The 23416-nt window shown below is 47.1% G+C and overlaps 1 protein-coding gene across 2 annotated transcripts in view; it reads right to left on the bottom strand.

Moving 5' to 3' along the window:
* SLC1A2 (solute carrier family 1 member 2) overlaps positions 1-22917 on the bottom strand; it is a 167949-nt gene extending 145032 nt beyond the window's left edge. Inside the window, exon 1 of one of the 2 annotated variants that reach the window (XM_003480708.4) lies at positions 21230-22917. In XM_003480708.4, coding sequence (XP_003480756.2) covers positions 21230-21246 — 17 coding nt within the window. In that variant the 5' untranslated portion in view covers positions 21247-22917. Of the gene's footprint in view, positions 1-6339; positions 11437-21229 lie in introns of those variants that run through there. The other variant, XM_021085278.1, reaches the window with a different exon arrangement.

The following is a 23416-nucleotide window of genomic DNA, read 5'->3' as shown; positions in this document are numbered from 1 at the left end:
CCGCCAAGACTGAAGCAGGAGTGGCACCACCCCCAAGGGACAGTCACTGTCCCAGGGCCCTGGAGTAGCCCACAGTGAAGGGAAGAACACAGGTGGAGCTCACACACCAGGAGGAAGACAGGCTCAGAGGATGCCTGAACCACAGTTTCGACCGCCGGTAAAACCTCATTTCCTTCTCTCTCTCAATCTGTAAAGTTCATGGAGCGCATCATGAGACAGAATGGATAGATTTCTGGTCTGGAAGCCAGTAGCAGAGCAAGGACCAAAACCCGGATCTCTCAACTCATTTTGACGCCAGGCCTCAGGCTAAGGAGAGGGGGCGGGGGGCTGGGCCAAATGTTCTGGAACATTCTGAGTCCATGCTGATAACAACAAGAAGCACCTGGTTATCCTTAATGGGACACAGAAGCCGATTCCGCATTCATTTCCAAGGCAATGTCACACATGCACCGACCCCTCTCACTTTCGAAGGGGATGGAACCACGTATAGTCTGAGTTTGGCCCGAGGAAACACTGCCCGAACTTGAAGGGCTGCCCCTGGGGAGCAGTCCAAGGGGTACGGCACCTACAGCCACTCCACACGGCGTTAACAAAGCCTGTTCAAATAGATGTTGGAAGGCCACAGTTTGGAGGGTAATGCAAAGCCCGGCCACCGCCTCTCCCCCTCGGGGATGTGCTATGAATTACCTAATCTTAAGAGAGCTAAATAAAGGTAGCGTCTTACCCTAAGCAGCAGAAGCTTAGCCTCCGCCTCAGCTCCACGGGGCTGTGACACACGTGAGACGGGGAGAGGCCATTCAGAGCCTCCTGGACGGCCGCTCTAGGCCTGCGGGCCTGAACGGAGCTGCGTCCCCACCCACCCCGAGGAGAGACCCCATTTGTGAGTTCATGTGCATCACCTGCAAGGTACTTGCAAAGGAAACATTTTCAGCTGCCTCTCCTCCTACCAGCCTGGAAAGAGCATGCTCTGACCCTCAGCATGTCCAGACTACTCCCCTCTTCCCTTCCCCCCACTCCCTGAATGGCTCCCCTCCCTGTGGAGTCCCCCCCTTCATCCGTAAGGAAGGCAAGAGCTAGCCTTTAACAGACTGGATGTCCCTACAGACATCTCCTAGGACATGCGGGAAACTAAAGCAAGCACTTTTATTGTATTTCTTTCTTTATTTCTTTATGGCTGTGCCTAGTATACAAAAGTTCTCGAGCCAGGGGTTGAACCTGTGCCACAGCAGTGACGACACCAGATCCTTAGCCCGCCAGACCACCAGGGAACTCCATGCAAGCGCTTTATTTATATATTTATGTATTTATTTATTTAATCTTTTTAGGGCCGCACCCAAGGCATATGGAAGGTCCCAGGTTAGGGGTTGAATCAGAGCTGAGCTGCCGGCCTACACCACAGCTCATGGCAACACCGATCCTTAACCCACTGAGTGGGGCCTGAGATAGAACCCACGTCCTCATGGATACTAGCCAGGTTCTTTACAACTGAGCCACACACAACAGGAACTCCATCCAAGCAAGCACTTTTAATGACTTGGTCTCAACACCTTAACTTTGATCTGCCCAGATAATGAAGACAAATAGGATGGTTCTCCTAGTTTGAGTGTTAGGAAGATGTCACCTCCATAGAACTTGGGTACAAAATCCAGATGACCACAAGTGGAGCCAGGGAGGTGGCTGGGGTTGGGGGCAGGACTGGATCTTGAGACAAGAGGGTTAAGGAAGTGAGAAGCAGGGCTTGCACGATGCCAGCATGGAGAGAATGCCTTCGCCAGTTGTATGCAACTTGTACGAACATCTATTCCTACTTGGTATTAGATGGGATATTTAGTTCTTTCCATCTGCAGCAAAAAAGACAGAACAAAGGAGCCCCATCATGGCACAGTGGAAATGAATCTGACTAGGAACCATGAGGTTGTGGGTTCGATCCCTGGCCTCACTCAGTGGGTTAAGGATCCTGTGTTGCCATGAGCTGTGGTGTAGGTTGCAGATGCGGTTCTGCTCTGATGTTGCTGTGGCTCTGGTGCAGGCCGGCAGCTATGGCTCTGATTGGACCCCTAGCCTGGGACCCTCAAAAGACAGAGCAAAAAGGAAGAAGCCCGCCCAGAGTAGTCAGGAGCCACCTTTCACAAAAAGCACTTGGGAGAGGACCGATAACCCCTTAGAAACACAGGGTGAACTCTGCACAGTTACGAAGAGAAGGGTTGGAGGGTTTTGTTTTTCTTTTTGTTTTTGTTTATTTGTTTAACCTGAGCTCCAGTGGTGACAGCGCCAAGTCCTAACCACTAGACCACCAGGGAACTAACTCTCTCTGCAGTTACAGATAAAGACATCACAAGAACATTCTGCAATTTGTGTCAAGTCTCTGAAACAAAGCATGTGACCATTTCCACAGACTGACATGGGATGTTAAAGAGGACACAGGAAATAGGAAAAGCTGACACAGAAAAAAAAATTTTTTTTAAACAAGTGCAGGACAGAGACATTTCTCAGTCTATACACGGCTCACATTTTTGCCAGGAATTACACTTAACCACAGAGCCATCCTGTATCACGACTATAATTAATAGATACTGCAGTGAGGTCAATTTAAAAAGACAATTGCATTCATTCTCTCCATCTCCTGTCCCACCCCCAGTCACTGCACAATTGGGAAATATATGCCAAATTGATAAGTTTGTTCATCATTTGACCCAGCAATTCCACTTCTGGAAATCCACCCCAAAGCAATAATGAGATGGGTTTGCAGAGCTGTACCTACAAAGATGTTTATAACAGTGAAAAATTGGCAACAAGTATCTGACAACAGGAGACTGGTTTTGAAAGTTAGAATATATCCACAAAATGGAAACTACATAGTCATTAAAGTTTATAGATTTACTTATAAATAGATGTTCATAACACATTGCCAAGGCAAAAAATTAGTTTATAAGACAATCTGTAGGTCATGCTTCCACTTTTATTAAAAATGTATTGACATGTAAATATGCATAAGCTCCAAATGAAATATACCAATATTAAAGATTTTTATAGCTGGTTATGAGATAATAGGTATCATGGACTTTTTAGATCTTGTTTGTATCTAACCAGTATGGATTTCATGTATAATGAATAAACTTGTAATAGATAAACTCTCCAGTCTTCCAGAATGCTGTCTTCATATAGCTTATTCCTGCCACACATTATATAGAATATCCCTGAAAAGTCAGAATCCCATGGAAATTTTAACAGAGATAACATTACAAAGAAAAGGGGGGAAAAACATGTAAGTCTCTCTATTTGATTTTCCTTGAAGATAACCCTATAGTAATATTTTAGTGACCAGCTGGACACGACTTTTTGTGTTTTATTTGGAAGATAGAAGCATTCTTTCCTACAGCACACAGAGGCTCCTTTTACCCCCTAAACCAGCTCACCCAATAAAAGAGTAACATTCTGTCACATGATTTGGCCATCTACAGTGGCACTACCACACACCCATAAGATGTTTAAGATGGTTAATTATGATGATGGTTATACAACTGTAAATATAATAAAATTCATTGAGTTATTTTAAAAGGTGGTTTTAAGGTGCTGGAAAATCTTGAATCCTCAGTCGTTGGAGTTGATGGGGATAACGTCACAGAGGACATCACAGACCCTCGGTGTTAGAGGAAGCAACGCTCACCCACCCTCCTTCCAAATCTGGGCTGTCTTCCACGGTGCCCCTGCCTGACAGAAGTCTGACCTAGGCTGGATAGGCCTCCTGCCCCCAGCTCCCTGTCCAACATCGCCTGAAACAATCCATCTTATCCTTAGACACGTTCAGAACGCTTGAATGAGAAGGGAGCAGAAGGCTTCTAGCTTGGGGAGACCATCCTAGTACAGGATTGTGACACAATACAAAATAAATATTTGGTCTCTGTCCCTGATTCCTGGAGGGATCACAGCTCCCCAAATGGCAGGACTCTCCAGGGGGATAAGCGTGCCTTTTGTAGACCAATGAGAAGACTGGTGGCTGGGGATCCTGCCCCTTGGTAGCTTTCTTGGTCATCAGAAAGACCAAGGTACAATTAGAGGTTGGAACTTTCAGCCTCCCCTCTACCCTGACCCTGGGGGAGGGGAGGGGAGGGGAGCTGGAGAGTGAATTACTAACCAGTGGCTGGTGATTTGATCCATCGTGTCTACATAAGGAGACCCCCATAGAAATCCCTAAAGGATGGATGGCTTTGAGAGCTTCTGGGTTGGAAACACATCAAAGTGTGCCCTGAGGCGGGGAGGCAACATGCCTCCCCCCATACCTTGACCTGTGCCTCTCTTCCATTGGCTGTTCCTGAATTGCACGCTTTATAATAGGGTGAGTTCTATGAGTGGGTCTAGAGAATCATCAAACCTGAGGAGGGGGTTGTGGGAACTCCCAGAATTTATAGCCTGTCAATCAGAAGTATAACTTTGCCACGGGCACCTGCAGTCACGTGGGGGCAGTCTCTTGGGATGGAGCCCTTAACCTAAGGGGTCTGACACAAACTCCAGGCAGAAGGATCTGATTTGAATTGAATTGCAGGAAACCCATCTGGTGTCGGAGAGTGTGGTGGAAAAGGTGCCACGCATTTTGAGTCAAATGTGTTACAAGTAAAAACTAGTTCAAGGGTTAAAAGCACACAAAGAGAAAACTCTTCAAACGAATCTCCACTAGTGCAAATACCACCTCTACAAGAACAAAGAAGTCCAGGCCCTACTTTCTAATCTTATCACCTGTGGCTCTATGAGAAAGAATTAGCAAACACACTTGTGGGTACACACCAAGGTTAGCAACCTAATTTGCAAAGAGCCGGATGGGTAACCCCGCCTAAGTCCAGCAAACTGAAAGCAATACAGTCAGGCTATTGCAAGAAGAAGAAGACAGTCATTACAGGGTGTCCTCCAGGTCTCACGCACTCTACCAAGTGCTTCACCCACATCCTGCCTTAATCCTTCCCAAAGCCCTATCAGGTGGTGATATTGCCCCTACTGAACAGATAAAGAGTCTGAGAGGCCAATGAACTTCCCTGAAGCTATACTGTTAGTAAGCCGTGGACCAGGCAATTTTGCCTGAATATCAAACACATCCAAAGCATGAAAACAGATACACAACCACAATGCAATGCTGGCTCCAGAAGTTATTTTATGCAAAGCGTCTCATTGTCATAATAGTGCAATGCAAGAGACAGATATTTTCAAGGTTATCATTTTCATCATGTTCACTATCACCGTGAACAGCAGAAATTCACACGGCCCTGTGGATATGTGGCTTCCCTGCAGGACTAGCCACCTAATAGGTGGGGCCCGGTGTGAAATTAAAAGCCAAGGCCTCTGTTATTAAGAGTTTAAGGATGGTGATTGCAGAGCATGAAACCCAGGAAAAGCCCCTTCTGAGCCCAGGGCCCCAGGTGACTGCCCATCACACACCCATGAAACCAGCCCTGTTTCTCTTAAAGGAGGACTCAGAAATTCTTGTGGTAAAGAAATCACCCAGGGAACTTTTCAACTGATTTTCTTTCTTTCTTTCTTTCTTTTTTTTTTTTTCAGGGCTGAACCCACTGCACATGGACGTTCCCAGACTAGGGGTCGAATGAGAGCTGCAGCTGCTGGCCTACACCACAGCCACAGCCACACCAGATCCAAGCCTCATCGGCAACCTACACCATAGCCCACGGCATCACCGGATCCTTAACCCACTGAGCGAAGCCAGGGATCAAACCCGTGTCCTCATGGACATTAGTCGGGTTCATTACTACTGAGCCATGACAGGAACTCCTCGACGGCTTGCATTTATTTATTCCCTAAATACCCTGCAATTCTATGACACGAGAGACTCAAAGGTTAACCTAAAATGCCCCCGACTAGACACAAAAGTCACGGCTGCATGGAAGCATGATTTTCCTGCTCCTGGAAAACTCAGGAACCTTTCCCTGCCGTTGGCAGCTCAACAGTGAACAGAAACATCCTCTTTCAAGCAGCATATGGACACGTGGCTGAGTCCCCGACTCCTCCTCGGCCTCCTCCTGAGGGAGTGAGCCCGGTAACAAAAGCACAGCATTTTCATGCCTATTTTAATTTTGTTTCCTGCTTGCAACTGGGTTGGAACACAAGCTGGACTTTGGGGGGGCTGGTTAGTCATGTTGAAAAGAGGAGTATCTGTTTTCATGCTTCCATTCTTGCACTGTTTATTCTGGGGCCCTTCCAGCCCTTTCCAAATGTACTTTTCCAGCCCTCAAGTGTCTTTTTCCTCCCTCATTAAAGGTCTCCCTTCTTTCCCAGGGTTGCCCCTTCACTTTAAAAAGTCGGCCAAGAACCCAGACCCAACCAGGTTGGACATACCAAATCTTGTTCGAATCCCACGGATGACTCTCAGGAAGAAAGACCGGGAGGGTGAGGACCCAGGACCAGGGTGGTATTTGGTGGTGACAGCTGTCAACTGGCTCTCAACCTCAGGCCTGTCGTCCCAGGTGTGGCCTTGGGCTCCAGAGCCCCGGTCCCCTGGTTGTTTTAACAACTCCAGGTCACTTGGAATGTAAACAGTCAAAGCGGTTGGGTTTCTTTTCCCAAAGGGAGGTAACAGCTGGGGCTGGCCTGGGGATGCAGACAATTGCCCTCCAGCTCTCGATTCAGGGCAGCAGGAAAATCACCCTGGCCCTGCAGGTGGCCCATGGGAGGCTCCACAGCACCCCCTGCTGGACAAACTGTTGGGTCTGTCTGACCATTGAACAATTAATTACATGTGGATTGTGTGTGGAGATCTGGAGGTCACGTTCTTGGGGACTTACTGGGTGTCTTCAGAGGGAGAGAGAAAGCAAAGAAAGTAAAAACACAATCCACGGATGCTCCAACTAACAAAGAGTTCTAGACAGAGGAAATTAGAAAATATGGCATCTCTGCCCTGACTCTATTTTCACATTAAAAACAGCAGTTTGAATGCCCCAGTTCTGAATCTAGGAGGAATCTAGCATTTTCCATAAGGATGATGAGGGCACTTTCAGCTGAAGGTTTTCTCTCCTAAGGTTCAGAAAAGGGGTTCCAGAAACTGGCCCTTCATCCAATCATAGACTTCTTCCTAAATGGATCCACAAAAGAGGAAGATGCAAAATCAAAAAAAAAAAAAAAAAAAAAAAAAAGAATTCTTCCTAAGAGTCAAGGAAGAACATGCCACGCAGAGTCTTTATCCTCTTATCCCACCAGGACACAACAAGGACCCCTCCATATAGCCCGCTCCCAGAAACCTCCAGAAAACTCCACTTCAGGAAATACAGACATATCACACATTCTCATTTATATTGCCAGAAAATATACATACCAATGCCAAGTCATATTAAGACCCCTGGCTCTTTATTTTTCCCCTACCCCGACCACGATAGGAAGCCAGAGAAGAGAACTCTATTGGGAATGATTAACTACATTCAGAATCTCTGCAAACATTAAAAAGCATCAATTTACACCAATGTTGTCAGCTTCTGGTAACTTTTCCTACATCAGTTTCACAAGCAGTTGTACGTTGAGCCTTGGATTTATTCACTTATGTAATTTAAACATCATCTTTGACCCCCATCCTTCTTTGTGTCTGAATACCAAGTGCCTGCTAGCTTCTCCTTGTTTTCCTTCACAAGGAACAAGGAAAAGGACTAGAGAGACATCACGCTGAGAGGAAGCAGGTGGTTTGGGGGGGAAATGCAGGAAGAGGTGGCGAGTGGGCTCAAAAAAAGTCTTACCTGATTACCTTTGATTGCATTTTTTTGTTGTTGTTGTCTTTTTAGGGCCGCACCCAAGGCATATGGAGGCTCCCAGGCCAGGGGCTGAATCACCAGCCACCAGCCTACACCACAGCCACAGCAATGCAGGATCCGAGCCGCCTCTGCGACCTACACCACAGCTCACAGCAACACTGGATCCTTTACCCACTGAGCGAGGCTGGGATCAAACCGGCATCCTCACGGATACGAGTCGGGTTCATGAACCACTGAGCCACATGACTGCATTTTAAAATAACAGCAGCTATAAGAGTTTGTAACCTCTTCCAGACACCAGCATGGGACCATGACTGACTGTGACAAATACATTTTTGGCTTCCCAAGATGAGCTGCTGCCCAATTAATTATTCTTACAACCTACTTGAACCCTATCAGCCCTTTGCAGTTAAAAGGCTGGTTATTGACGGCTAGGCAGGAAAGTTCAGCTGAACTTTAAAGGAGGACTTGTTCCAGCAAGTGAAAGAACGTTTTTTTTTTTTTTTTTCAACTTTGGTCCAGCTGCCCCCTTAAAGCCATCCCCCTGTGCCCTCTATGTCCTTGCATGTCTCTTTCCCAAAGTAGACAATTCGATTATACCAACATACATCGCAATAATGATAAGTTGGGGCACAAAGAAATGTAGTCCTGATCCTCAGAGAGATACCAGGATCGTGAGCAGACAGACAAGAAAATATTTAGCCTGCTCTGTCACAATTAAATGCTGTAATAAGTGTGATGGGGACAAGCTTCCTGGAAAGGAACCAGCTCAAATGTCACCTTTTTTGAGATGTCTTCTCTGCATCCCCAGGCTGAGCTGGACTGACTATTCAATCAACAGATGCTGATTGAGTTCAAGCTAAGAACTGAAGGATGCACCAGGATAAGAGGATGCCAGTCAAGCAAATGGCAGTAGGTGGAGGGTAGGAAGTGGTCCAGACAAAGAGGGTGGGCACTAAGGTGGGCCAGACCCTGGGATATTTGAAGACTAAAAGGTAAGAGGCTTCGAAGAAGCCTCCACTGGGGCAATGACATTTGTCTGGGCTCATGTGATGGCCACAGCAACGGACAGAAAAGGTACATTCAGTACATTTTGCAATAGAAGAGAGAAAGCTTGTAGGTTGGGACTGATGGAAGAGAAAAAAAATCTGGGGTAATATCTACATTTCTGGCTTTGAATCTCTAGAGAAACGTGCGAAGTAGGGATGAGGCTGTGGGGGAAAAAAATCAAGAGTTCCACTGTATCATGGTCATTTTGAGATGTCTGTGCATTGCACAAATGGAGATGTGCAATAGGTGGTAGGTTATATGAATCTGGAGCTTTGAGAAAAGGTCTGAAATAGGAATGCACATTTGCGAGTTACCACGATACATGCAGGATGCAAACGCCCAAGGAGTGTCCTAAGAAAAGGCAGAGCCAGAAGAGTTCGGACCAAGAATGAGACCCCGGAAGTGTCACGAGCTATACATACAAGAGCACAAATGAAGGATTTGGGAGAGAGAGAGAGAAGAAATCCATCTAGGGAGACTTAGGCTGATGGAAAGAATAAATTGAAACAACTGCCACTAAAATATAACCAACTCCAGGTAGCTGCCTCCTCTGTCACTCAAAGGATCACCAGAGTTGACCGCATGGGTCTAGCAGTCCAGGAAGGAGAGCTTTTCCTCTCCTCTGTTCTGAGTTGGCCTTCTCTGTGCTGTGAGGTCAGTCAAACAGGAAGACTGCAGGAAGATTTGGCCAAGCACTCCCAGAGCTGCCCCGTCCTCCTCTGCAGGAACCTCCCAAAAGCAAACGATCAGTTACCCTCTGGCTCTAATTCTTTCCTCCCTCAGCTTCTTCCACAAAGAGTACTCATGCCCTTAGCATCACTAAGCAAACCTTTCCCTTGATATATTTTCTTTTCTTTTTTTTGCAGCCGCATCTGCAGCATATGGAAGTGCCCAGGCCCCGGATCAAATCTGAGCCTCAGCTGCAACCTATGCCACAGCAGCAGGAATGCCAGATCCTTAACCCACTGTGGCCATGGATCAAATCAGTGCCTCTATAAAGACAAGCCTGATCATTAACCCACTGAGCCACAGTGGGAGCTCCAAAACCTTTCCCTTAGCATATGAACATGCTTACCTCACACCCACTCGGAAACTAAAAAGAGTAAGCCAAAGTGTAATCCTGCTCTCCCATCCTTCCCTTGATCACCGCTCTAGAAAAAAAAAAGTGCTTTTATTTTTTCTCCAGCCATTCTCAGCCCACACCAACATGGCGACAACAGCTATCACATTGCTCTTAACTCTGGTCAGTGATGGCCTTGAAATTGGTTGATCCAAGGATGCCTTTTCAGTACTCACATTATTTGATGTCTCTGCAGCAGGTAGCAGCATCAGGCACCCCAAGAGCCCCTGCTCTCCCCTGACTCCCCTCCTCACTTCTCAGCATCCTATGTACCCTTAATCACCTCTGTCCTGTAGACATAAGAGCACCCTAGGATTCTTCCCTCAGCCCATCTTTCTTTGGGCTTTATGCTCTGTCTGAGTGAGTTCATTTATTTCTAGGATCAAAAATGTCACTCCTTAAGGCCCCAGATTCTCATGCACCCAACGTCTCAGGGAGCATTTCCACCCGGTGTCCCACAGAAATAGTCTCTCCCAGTGTCTGAACTAATTTCATGACCTTCTCCTTCAAACTCGCCCTCTCTCTCTTGAACTCTCTTTCTGTACTCTCCCTGCCCCTCACCTCCATCAGTGTAAGCCAGAAGCCCAAGAGAGGGCTATATGCCTCCCTCCCCGCTCACCCACCACGTGTGCTTGGTCTCCGAGTCCTTCTAAGTATCTTAGGAATCTGGTAATACACAGGCATCCCCATATCCTAATATAGATCATATCTCCCACCTGAACCATTGCCATCACCTTCTAACTGGTCTCAGTCATCAGGCCAGATGAGGGGGTGCTTCGTCCCCCTCTTTAATTCATATCTCACCCCTACCATTGTTATAATAATCATAGTCACAAAGACTTGGAGATAACCTAAATGTCTACCAATCAGGGGCTGTTTAAATCAATTATTACATAACCATACAGTGGACCATGATATATATATATATGAGATATATGTATCTCATATAATATAAATGATATATATATGTGCATATATACCTAGAGGTATCAAATGAAAAGGAAGTTGTAGAGGAGCTCCTGCCATGACGCAGTGGGTTAAGAATCCGACTGCAGTGGTGCAGGTCCCTGTGGAGGTTTGGGTTGGATCCCCAACCTGGTGCAGTGTTAAAGGAGCTGGCATGGCTGCAGCGGCGACACAGGCTGCAGCTGTGGCTCAGATTCAATCCCTGGCCCAGGAACTTCCACATGCCACGGGTCAGGCCATAAAATAAAATTTAAATTTAACAAAAAAGCAAGTTGGAGAATAGTCTGTATAGGATAACACAGTTTGCATATTAAGAATAGGATGTTTACACGGGACATAGAAAAATATCTCAAAGGATAGACCAAAAAATGAGTATTTCTAGAGAACAGGATTGGGGTGGGAGGCAGTCTTTTATTTCTTTACACTATTCTGTAATAGTTGAAGTTGGGGAGGTGTTTTTTTTTAATAATGCCATTTTTTTTTTTTTTTTGCTATTGGGAAAGCAAAATTTTAAATTTTTTTAATTAAACTTTTTTTTTTTTTTTTTTTTTGCTTTCTAGGGCTGTACCCATGGCATATGGAGGTTCCCAGGCTAGGGGTCCAATCGGAGCTACAGCTGCTGGCCTATGCCACAGCCACAGCAACGCAGGATCCGAGCCATGTCTGCAACCTAGACCGCATCTCACAGCATCGACAGATCCTTAACCCACTGATCGAGGCCAGGGATCAAACCCACAACCTCATGGTTACTGGTTGGATTTGTTTCCACTGTGCCACAACGGGAACTCCTAAAACTTGTTTTAAATCATCAGTTTGACAGTGGATAGTGAATTCTTCATACTCCTTTATTTGGATGATATATTCTTTTTAAAATCTTATTGAAGTATAGCTGATTCACAATGTGTGTTCATCTCTTGCTGTACAGCAAAGTGATTCGGCCATAGACCCAAGGCTGATACAGTCTATGTGCAAAATGTGTTGTCTAAAAGTAGACTGACTACAATCAGTGTGGCTTTACCCTCACTGGAAGCACGCATGTTATCTACCTGCCATTGTAAATAATAGGTGTGTGTGACTCTTAAAAATAGGTAAGAAAAGGAAAGTCTCAATGTGGGTTACTTTGCCTTCGATGACTCTGAGCTGTCATGCTCATAAAAACACAGAAGCATTGATAATCACTGTCCTGGTTTCAAAGCAGACCAGGTCTCACCTGCTACGAGAAAACAAGGGGAAATACCCACAGAGGTATAATCTGCAAGGGCTTGGATGATGTTCAAAAGCGTTCTTTCGTCTCCGAAACACATCTTAATATTTACCAAGGGAACAGAGCAGAGCAAAGTCAACATACAAGCACCTCAGGCCGGAGGCTGACAAAATGCATGACTTCCTAAATCAACAGAACAATGCAGCGGATATTCCAGAAAAGAGAATAACTGCCCCCCACCCCACCCGCCGCCACCCTTTTCCCAAGGTGAGGGCTCCAAGGGAAACACTGCCGGTATGTGTATAAAAACAGCTGCTGTTGGAGTTCCCGTTGTGGCTCATCGAAATGAATCTATCTAGTATCCATGAGGATTCGGGTTTGATCTCTGGCCTTGCTCAGTGGGTTAAGGATCCGGCGTTGAGCTATGGTGTAGGTTGCAGATGTGGCTCGGATCCTGCCTTGCCGTAGCTGTGGTGTAGGCTGGCAGCTGTATCTCTGATTTGACCCCTAGCCTGGTAACTTCTATATGCCTCGGGTGCAGCCCTAAAAAGAAAAAAACAGACAAAAAAAAAAAAAAAAAAAGCCCAGCTGCTGTGAACACTGGAAATATCAATAATAGCTATGTACATTCCAGTTCCCAGTATATTTATCTATTGCTCTTTCTGGCCCCTTCCATTCACTAGAATTGACTTCCCTTTCTTAGGCAGCAATGTGAAATGACCAGCCTTGCTGGACCAGATACCTTTGGAAGGTCTGGACAAAGAGAAAGGCTGTGTCATCTGTCTTTGGGGCTGTGTGGGTCACAACTAAAACTGAGGGAGGGGCTGCCTAATTCTCCCTGCTTTGCCCACTGGGATCCACCCCGACCCATTGCTCCAACCACACCCTCCTTGTAAGGGAGAGGATTTCATTATAGAAGACGGCTTGGCGGAGGCCTGGATGTTCGGCTGGAAAGCAACAGAACCCATTTTTCTACTCTCTCTCAAACGTTTAATTTGGAGATGATTGTGGGTGCCGTGGGGGTGCTCCCCTCCCCTCCACGCCCCCACCTTCAGGACTGAGGGATTCATTCATCCCAGCTGCTGGGGGGGGGTAGATAAGTGACAACCCTTACCCACTATACCCCCCTCTAAGGCCTTGCCGTGTGTTCACCCAGGGCCATGCCTGCTGCCTGACCACAGCCCCGGTCCAGGGGGCTGATTGGTATAGTGGGAGGAAGCCACTTCCTCCATTCAGGACTGTTCTCCAGGCTCATCTCAGCCCTTCCATAAGGATGAGGGCTGAGGGCTCTGTCGAACTGTTTCAACCTCTCCCTCTGCCCACCCTTGCTCCCTGCTCTCTTCCACGGGGATTGGTGGAAGCGGATTGATGGGAGCCCATGGGGACTGATGGGAGCACCCCTCAAGCAACTTTGTGCATACAAGTCTCCATCTCCAAGAGTCTCCCAGGACCAACCAGCAGCAATGCCCCAACCCCAATGCATCAGTGTCTTGAAAAGATCCCACATTTGAATCTTCTCAGATGAAGAGATACACTCCTACCAATGAGTAGCTCTTTACTGAGATGTTAGCAATTAATCATGATAGAAAAATCAATGGTCCCTTCATTGCTTCTCTTCTGTAATGGTTTTACTAATGTCTGCTGATTGATGACTTTGAATCCTGGAAGAAAAAAAAAATCTAAGGGAATAGATTCAGTCTATAATTCCATGACTCCCTATACTCTTCTTAGAAAAATATTTTTTGACCCCTTTTCTGGACCATATGTTGCATCTAAGTAGAAAAAATAGTAGCTGAATCCATCACCCGGAAACCATCAGTCCCTTTAATGTCGGAGATGAGGGCTGCCAGGTGACATTCATCCGTTTCACCCTTAGAAAAGCTGTTCTACGTCTGCTTTGTACATGGACTTCAATCCACTTTCCTAACAAAGCTGCCTATCAGATCACAACTGTCCTTTGAAGTAAAGACTGAAATTAAAACAAAAATACAGTTTGGTCTGCTGCAGTTGGCTTTGCCTGATACCTAATAGAGAAGAATGCTTTCCTTCTTTCGTCTGTTTTCTTCTGCCTTGTCTCCTGTCGTGCACTGCAACTGCTTCTTCTATTTGAAATTCTCTGGATTAACATCTACTAGCTCAGGTCTGATCATAGTTCGCAGTTGCCTAAATGTATTCCCACTTTTTTTTCTCTTGACTGTCACATCTCCATTCAAAGATTAGTTAGCTTCTCTCTGCAACCATTGCTCTTCTCTTACATTGTCTCTTAAATTCTCCTTCATCTTTTTTTTTTAGGGACACTTGGCTATTTTGCTTCCTTAGACCGAAATGATTGGAGACATCCATGGGAGCAAAGCCAAACCAATAAACAAAGGGAGGGCTTATGAAATTTTAAAGAAATGTGAACTCACAGCAAAACGTGGGTAACATGAAACAACAGAATTAGATGACAAAAAAAAAAAACCCTGAAACAAAAACCATGTACCCATAATAGTGTAAAATCAAAATATTTCTGAGCTTCGTCTGTAAAATGAGCATAATATTCCACAAGAGTTTCTCAAGGACTTAATGAAATCATATATGTAAACTTGGAATAAGTTCAAATAAATAGTCCTATTTATATTTGTTTATGGTACTATCTATAAACACTGCTGATATGTGACCATCAACTCGCCAATATCAAATGATATATTTGGTGGAGACATTTTTGAATCAAAAGAGAGTGGGATACTGTGAGGGTGGAAACTCCGTAAGGACCAAAGGGAGTCAGACCACTAGTCCGAACAAAGTACTGACATTTACTGCCACCTATTGGACGATCCGTAAACTGCATCACTCTTAAAAATACACAGAAATAAGGCCTCTGAACTACTACTTCCTCCACTTAAAAGGCACTCCCAGTTATCACTGTTTGCATGTGTTACCAAAAAAAGAACAAAACAAAAAACCAACAAGAACATCAGCTGCATTCCTAAAAGGATAGGACAAGTAGCTGTTTTAGGAAGAGTCAATAAGTTGAATCTCAACCCTAAACAGTTCACACTTGAAAAATCACACAAGAAAGAATAAATTCCAGGACCTGCTAAATGCTCGGCTACATCTTCCACTAAGAAGTGTATGCCCAAGGCTCAATATCCCAAAGGATTTTGGACCCATGTGGTCACGACAGGGGCTGTTTCAAAGCACATCTGGGTAAAACAGTGTTACAGGTGTCCTGACAACCAACACTTAAAAAGGACTCGTCATTAAGAACAAAACTAAAGGAAATAACAAGAAGGTAGTGTTCAGGGAGTTAACCCAAAAAAGTAGCAGGAATTACCGTAAAAATGGAATTTTGAAGAACGCTTCCAATCCACAACCCTTAGGCAGTGGCCCACCCTGAGAAGACGAAACTCAAGCTCTCATTCTCTCGATTGGTGCCTTAAAGTGGCAAAGGATCAGGCAGGTAATGTGAGAAGTAGTCTCAGAAAAGACTGTTCCCAACCTGCCAGGCACATGCCCTGTCTCAGGGGACAGCCACTTTTCAGCTCCAGGTGACTTCTAGCCCTGAAGGACTAGGCAGTGTAGGCTAGAGGTCAGGGCCATGGGTTCCAGAGCCAGGCTGCCTGGGTTTAAGCCCTGGCTTTGCCCCTCACTAGCTGTGAAACCTCAGGCAAGTTACATACTCTTTCTGTGCCAAGGTTGTCACACTTGTAAAATGGGGATAATACTTTTATTATAAACATTGCTGCGGGGATGAAATCAATTAACACATGTGAAGTTCTGGTAAAAAAACGATGGGGTTGTAAGCCTTCAATAAATGATAATAGGACAAAAGAGCAGGTCCTTTGTTATCAGATTTCCCAATGTTTGAGAGAAGCCAGAGTAGGATTTTTTTTTTTTAGGTGAAATATTTTTAAGTATAAGCAAATAATTCAAATGTGTTCAAAATCCTGTGTGAGCTAAAACATACAGTTCACAGGCACCTGCTACCTCCAGTCTGGTGCTGTGGGAAGAGCAGCTTGAGAGGCAGACAAGTCTCACCCCACCTCCCACTTGGCCACCACCTCAATGATCCTCGGGTACAGTGGCTGGGTACCCAGGACAGAAAGTTCTGTGCCAGATTACAAAGAGCAAGTGACAGATGGCATTTCTGACCCAGTGTAACAGAAGAACGTCCTCTTGGTGGTTTAAATGAAGCCTCTAAGATACAGGGGTGTGTAAGTGTGTGTGTGTGCTGGGGGGTGTTGTCTCCTCGCCTTGACCCCAGGGACTTCCTTCAAGGTCTTTATGGACCACCGCCTACACTAGAGGGATCCGGATTGACAAATCCAGCCACCAAAATAGAGTTCATTCCACTTTTAAAGGACAGCCCTTACTCAGCGAGCCTATAATCCTGAGCACCTGCCAAGACTGCCAAGAACACCAGACGGACAGCTGTTCAGCAGACAGCCTTCCTATGTGCTCATCTCAGTGACAAATTAAACAGGTACACGAATCAAAGTAAAAAAAAAAAATCAACATCATTGAAAACAGCCACACCAAAAAAAAGCACTAAGAAAATAAAGGTTTTTCTTTTTTTCAAGTTTAAGGATCTACCCCGTCTTTATTCTCCTTGAATATTACCAGCCCATTGTTTTTTCTGCCATCATTTGAAGCCAACCAGACAGATTGATAACGAGATGCCAATCCTTTTCCATTCTTCTGACAAATACGCAGCCCATCTGCCTCCCATCAATGATGAAGCACGTGGAGATGGAGCAGTGAGATATTTTTAAATACTCCTTTAATTAATTCATTCCAAGGACTCGGCGCCTGGTGATGCGAGGGGTGAGGGGCCGGCAGGGGGAGGAGAGCTCGAGCTCCCGATCTGGTAAATAAAGAGATTTGCCGTAATCTGGATCCTAAAACCCTTGCTATGAAACATTCTGTTTGCCCCCAGCAAGCTGTTACAGGCAAGGAAGGAAAGATGACAAGCCAGGCGGTGTAGGGCATTTTGCTGGCTTTTTCAGACTTCCAGGACAAGTTCCGAAAATGCAAACAAAATTAAAATTTCATGTTGAGAATGACTTCTACCTACTATTGCTATAGAAGATTTTAAATGGTCAGTGTCTTTGATCAAAATAAGTAGAGCAGGTGATTGAAATGAGCAGATTCAGTTCGTTCCAAAAGGCAAGCCGGTCCCGGGGGGGGGGGGGAAATCAATCAGTATGGAAACCAATTTAGTTTGCCTTTAAAAGGAGGAAAAAAATCAGACGTCTGGGCATTTTGCGATACAGCCCTGGAGAAGGGTGGGGAGGGGAGATTTTCATTGAAATCAACCTGTGTTGAGCTTCAAACTGTCAGTTTTGCCATCCTGGAGCTGTATGATTTACGGCACACTGACCCAGAAATCTCACAACTTCGCTGTTAAATATTGCTTGTTTCTGCAGCTGAAGCACCACCATCTCTTAAAGACTTTCCCTTGTCTGACAATTCCCTTAAATCTGAAGCCAAAGGAGACAGCAGCTAATCCTGTTACATTAAAGAGGAAAAGAAGCGGCCATTGATACTGATGGGCAGAACTGTCTTTGGATTTTTAATATCTTGGCTTTTCCCCGTCACAAGCTTCATGTGGATTTAGAAATTATTTCTTGAGAATTAAGCTTTCAATTACTCGCAAGAGGCGGTCTTAGTAAACCTGAACTGGCTTTCTCATGTGAGTTTCACTCATTTTTATTTTACCCAAGGAGGTTGATTTTTATATGCCTGAAAATGAGAAATGAAAACTGCCATGAAGCCCGAGGCATGCCATGTACAGCCCCCTGGACCCCAAGCCTCCTGCCTTCCATGCCCTTCCCAGTAAGTCCATCTCTTGGGCTCTTCCTCCCTTGACCTCGACTTCATTCCCTTCCCAAGGGGAGGCGGGAGAAGGCAATCCTTGTGTTTTGTTTTTGTTTGCTTGAAATAATAAATAAATCCAATAGTCTCTCTTGCCCGGTTTTTCTGCAGTCAGCAGTTTTCTGTTTCACTGGCTTTCTAAGTCAAATTGAAACCCAAGCCCTTGCACTTGGCTTTCACTCTGACCCCTTTGGCTCCTGGGAACTGATCAGAAGACAGACTGCTTGGGGTCCCCGACATGCATGGCGACCTAGCTGTGTCTCACCCCAAAACATAGTTCTAAAATTCCTGCCTCTACAGCATCCAATGCAACTGTCTATAATGGGCACTAGCTCTCTGCCACCAACTACTTATAATTTCTTTCCAATTTGGGTCAAGGACCAAAACCCATAATTCTAGCCAGGTCTGAGGACTTAGAAAACCAGAATGCTCAACTATCACATTAGATCTTGCTTGGCAGGAAAATACCTTTCAGGGCCTGGGAACTACCAAAGAGTCCACTGCTGAGTTTTCTAGGAGCTGGATGCTAACAAGCCCAATTCCAAATAATCAGAAACCTCAAATTACCAGACCGTGTTCGAGTATGCTTGGCAAAGGCAACGACCAAGTGCACGGGCTGATAATAAGAATATTTCAAAAGGCAATTTGTACAGCATATGCCAAAGGTTTGAGAGAAAGCTGGTAATCTCCTGCGCCAGACATGCCTAGCACACACTTCAATGGGAACTGGTGTTTCCAGACGTTTCCAAGTTCTGCTAAGTCCTGGAATTTTCCTGGAAAGATGAAATTACATTCTCCATCATTTTAAAGTCCATCCTCCACTGGAATGCCTACTTCACAGTTACTGGAAGAATCAAATGTGATAAGGTACCAAATGAGTGTTGAAAAGGAAATGCTAAACAGACATAAGATATTACTGGCGCTTCTAATGATTCTTTCAAAATTGATGACTGGCAGATGTCACTGACTCTAAATATACCCCCAAATACATGGTAACCCAAGTGGTCGGTCTGCCAAACTTTTCCATTCCCCAAACATTCTGGATCAAACAGAATTGAACTGAAAATACGTACACTGACTATGACTATACTGCTATGTTTGCTTCCTTCTCAGCAATGTATTCCTGTTAGAAGACACAAGCTAACAAAGGCAACCAGCCTGAGGATTTTTAATGAACTTCCCTTTTCCCAAGCATATTAACCAAAGATATCAGAAGAGGCAAGACAGTCTCACTAAACCAGAGCAATGATTTACTCATTAAAGTCCTTGATTGGAACCAGCCTTCTACAAGCCGGTTCCTAGACCATCTACGTCTTGTCTTTATCCGCCCAGAGTGCCTAGCAGGTGAGGTCCCACCAACAAGCACTCAGTAAATGCACCTGGAAGAAAAGATGGACGAACAGAAGAGATCAGGGCATCTGAAAAACGTCACCTGCTCATCAGTCGCTGCTCTGAAATGATAGTGGGTCTTCACGCTTTCTATATTTGTTTTCCAGTCTTTCACGTTTTCTCAATTGTTTCATCACCTAAATACAAATTTCTTCGCCCAATCTTTGCTTAATTATGCACAGGGCACAATATGGCATTCATTGAATGCGAGTCTTTTAAAGAGACTGATACTCACTTCTGCTCCATATTTAATGGCAAATCCTTTGACAGCTCTCATTTAGGACAAAGGTAAGGTAAACACTGAATTGGGGGGTTTCTGTTGTTGTCTTAATCTCACTCTTTACTATCTGACCATCGAAATAAGGACACAGGATTTGAAAGACTACCACCACCAATCTCTTTCCCAAATGTTTTCCAGATCTAGCCTTCACAGGAAGAGAGATTTCTCTCTCTTTCTCTAAGGGACCTGCAGGCAGCCAGAAATGCCTTTATATCTTTTCTAACATGAAAGACTATTTAATTAAGGAGGCGAAAAAATTGAGGTTGAGACAAACGAGCTCTTAATAGTTAATTCTAGAGGTCTGTGTTAGCACAATGTGCCACCTCCCTGTACACAAGTGTCTTTCTGGAGCAACTTTTTTGGAGAAGTAATAATCAAAAAGGTCTACATTGCTAAACTGTTGGGCCAAAAAAGAGAAGGGCAATCTCACACTACCACAGGATGCCGGTCCCCTATTGGAGGAACTCCAGGGGACAGGAAAGGGATGAATTCTTTCTCTTGGACACAGAGAGGTAGTTGTAGAAATATCTGCCCTTCGTTGGAGGTTGATGTCTAGAGATCTGACTTTGGAGCACCTCTACACTCCTACTTAAAGGTGCATACCTTTCCCCCAAAACAAGCCTCCAGAGTGGGTAAAATTTATTAGAAGTTCTGGAAAGCTCCAGAACCCAGGACTCTCCACCTGTGCTCAGAGGATCCCCTGGTATTTGCTTTCCATTGAAGGTAGATCCAGTGGTCTCTTGCAAGGGGTTAGTGCACTTCTGTGAATTAATCAAAGGTCTGAGCTGCCCAACCCGTTTTTTAAGACACTCCCAATCCAGGAAAGTGTCCTAGGAGACACTGGTCCGGAGACTTTGTTCTGGCCCCTTTGAGACAGTCAAGGGTTCCTTGCAGCTCTATGTCCCTTTTGCTAAAGACGGCTGCTTTGATCACTGTCAGCATTCTCCATCCAACTGCAGCCTCCGGAGGCAGGAGACAAGTCCAAGACAGAAGGCAGAACTGTCCCTGCCCCAAATCACTCATTTTCCCGCCTCTTCCCGGGAAGCACCCAAATCTCATCCACTCTTCCTTAAAGCTGGCCAGGGAGATTCCACCATCCAGGGACAAGGAGAGATCAGAGAAGGCCCGGCATCTACTCCGCAACTCTGCAAATCTGACATTCAAGGCCGGCGCGCAGGTCCTCGCCCCGCCCCGGCCGGCCCCGGTCCCTGTTTCCAGCTCATTCATTTCGAGCTGGTCCCCCACCTTCCAGCCGCCGCCGCTCTCCAAGCGCTGCTTCCCCCGGGCAGTGTCTGCTGCTCTCAAGGTGCCCGACTGCTTATTGTTTTTAAATCTCAAAAGTAACCTCAAGAGGATTTTTCGTCACTCTTTTTCACACCTCCACCGAACCTTTTTAATTAAAATAAAACAAGCCTTGGTCTCTCGCGTCTTTAAAGGGTTAAGGAGCAAGCTTCGGGAAAGGAAATCAATTCCTCCCCACCATTCCACTTCCAGCAGAGCCATCGTTTTGCCACCATCTCCGAGGCCGGGCGCCGGCGTCTCTCGGTTCTCATCCCGGATAAGGGACCACCACCCCGCACGCACACCTCCCCCTTCCCTGCGAGTAGAGAGAAAAGCCCCCTTACCCTTCCGTGGATGCCATGGCTCGGGGAACGCCCCCTCCTCTTCTGCAAGGTCCGGCTGCGGCGGACGAGGAGCGACCGGGTGCCGGGGGAGCGCACGAGTGTGGCGGAGCGCGGTATTTAAGGGGGAACCTCTCCCCGCCCTTCCACCCGCCTCCTGGGTAAGCCCTTTAGCGCCTCAGGGGGCGCGGGAGGCTCCAGCCGGCGCTAAGCCGCGTCTCCGCTCTCCGCTGCGCGCGTCCTGCGCTCCCTCCGCCGGCTCCGGTAGTGCCTTGCTGGGTGCTTTGCAGGCTCGGAGGGTGGTTTCCCCCAAGAGAGAGGCGCCGCCTCCGGGACTGCGCGCAGGGACGACCTGCCGCCGCTGCCACCTGTGTTTGGTGTGGGGCGCTTCGAGTGGCGGAGCGCGGGCTCGTGGGGGGTGGGAGGGCGGCGAGTGCGGTAGGTGTGCAAGGGAACGTGTGTGTGCGTGCGTGCGTGCGCGCGTGTGCGGTGGGTGTGAACGCCGGGGGAGGCGGTGGAGGTCGCTGCGCCCTGGCTCAGCGCCGGCCGGGGAGGGGTTGCAAGGTTTAGCCCCGCTGGAGCTGGGGATTTGCGGGCGATCCCTCTCTATTTTAGTAGAGAGCTGACATCACCAGCGCCTCTGCTTCGGGAGACTCCTTTAACTGCCGCCCCCTCGCCCCCCAGCTCCAGCCGCGGTCCCTCCTCCGCCATCCCGCCCCCGCCCCCGCCCAGCCTCTCGCCATAAACTAGCCAAATAAGAAGCCCCGCTGGTCTCCTGGGAAGGCCTGGGCCGCCGGTGGCAGGAGCCCAGGATCTAAGGAGTCGCTATTGTTTCCTCTCAAGCCCGCGTGGCCCGGGGTCACCCGGCTGTGGGTAAAACGCAAGCCAAGGCGTGAAGACCTGGGATGCCCCTCCGTCCCCGCCTCCCTCGAGCAGCCCCCAGCGCTACGCCTCACTCCTTGGCACACTTGCTCAGACTCACATTACTCCCAAGCTCATCCTCACAGGCTGCACACCCGCCCCAACTTCCCACGTCCTGGGTACCAGGCCCCGCGGAACCCGAGCGGCCGAAGCTTTTGAGTAGCGCGGCCACAACACAGCCCAGCCGGGCGCCCTCCCCCACCGCGGCCCGAATAAATCTCTGGCCTTCAATTATGCATGGGGATTAATATTAATGCAGTTCCCTAGGGGCCGCTGGCGGGGTGCTGGGGAGGCCGCAGTTTTTTTTTTTTTAAGCCGAGGGAGGTCGGCCTCGGGGGCGCTGGCGGAGAAGGCGCGGAGCGATGGCGAGGCAAGCGGAGAGGAAGGGTTTCCACCCACTCGGCTCCGTTTGCCGTCGGCTTCTGTGCCCCGGGGGCGGCGCGCGGAGACAGATGGGCTCGGTCAAGGGAGGATTGGAGCTTCCCCGCCGGCTTTGCATAATAATGACGAAATCCGTGCAGGTTTTATTATCTCTGGGACAAGGCGGACACCTCCAGCTCCACCACTTCCCCACGCTGCGACCTACGGGGAGAGAAAGACTCACTTTCCTCGTCTGGAAAATGGGGCCAAATTAACCCCCTTTGCTGGGCCGAAGTGAAAATTAAAAGGGCTCTCTCTTGAGAGAAAGAGATCTGCAAAGTGTCAGCGCGCCGATGTCAGTGCGGCAAGCCAGTCCCTTAGAACCTGCGGGGCTCCTCTGGGCAGGGTCTGAGATACGGGTATCGTCCTCCGTCGCCGCCTCCCTAGTCTTATTCCCAGAAAGAGGCGCTTTCCAGCTCTGAGGCTTTTTCGAAGACCGAATGCAGCAGCGGGCCACGTAGAAGCTCGCGGAGTTTATCCTGGGGACTGTGCCAGGGAAGCCCGAGTCCCAGCAGGGCGCGCGCGGCTTCGTGGTGAAGTGCCGACTGCTGCTATCCGAAAGCCTTAGTTCTTCACCTTCCCCTGGAGTAATCCGGGAGGAAATTCCTCAATTTCTTTTCATCCCATCTGCAAAATGGGAGTACCGTTCCCAACCTCTCAGTGCTGAAAAAAAGAAATGAAATGTAAAAGGTACGCAAATCTCTTCCACTAGAGGCTGGCACCCGGTAAATGGCTATGTTTGGGAACCTTGACATCCCATCCAATGCTTTCGAAACATTTGCATTCAGCTGCCCTTAAAGAGGCGGCCTGTTAAATTATGTGGAATATGCCACAGATAATTCTGGATAA

The sequence above is a fragment of the Sus scrofa genome, chromosome 2 (assembly GCF_000003025.6).
Source record: "Sus scrofa isolate TJ Tabasco breed Duroc chromosome 2, Sscrofa11.1, whole genome shotgun sequence".
Lineage (NCBI taxonomy): Eukaryota > Metazoa > Chordata > Mammalia > Artiodactyla > Suidae > Sus > Sus scrofa.
Note: the sequence above shows the minus strand (reverse complement) of the source record. Positions and strands in the feature narration are given on the sequence as shown.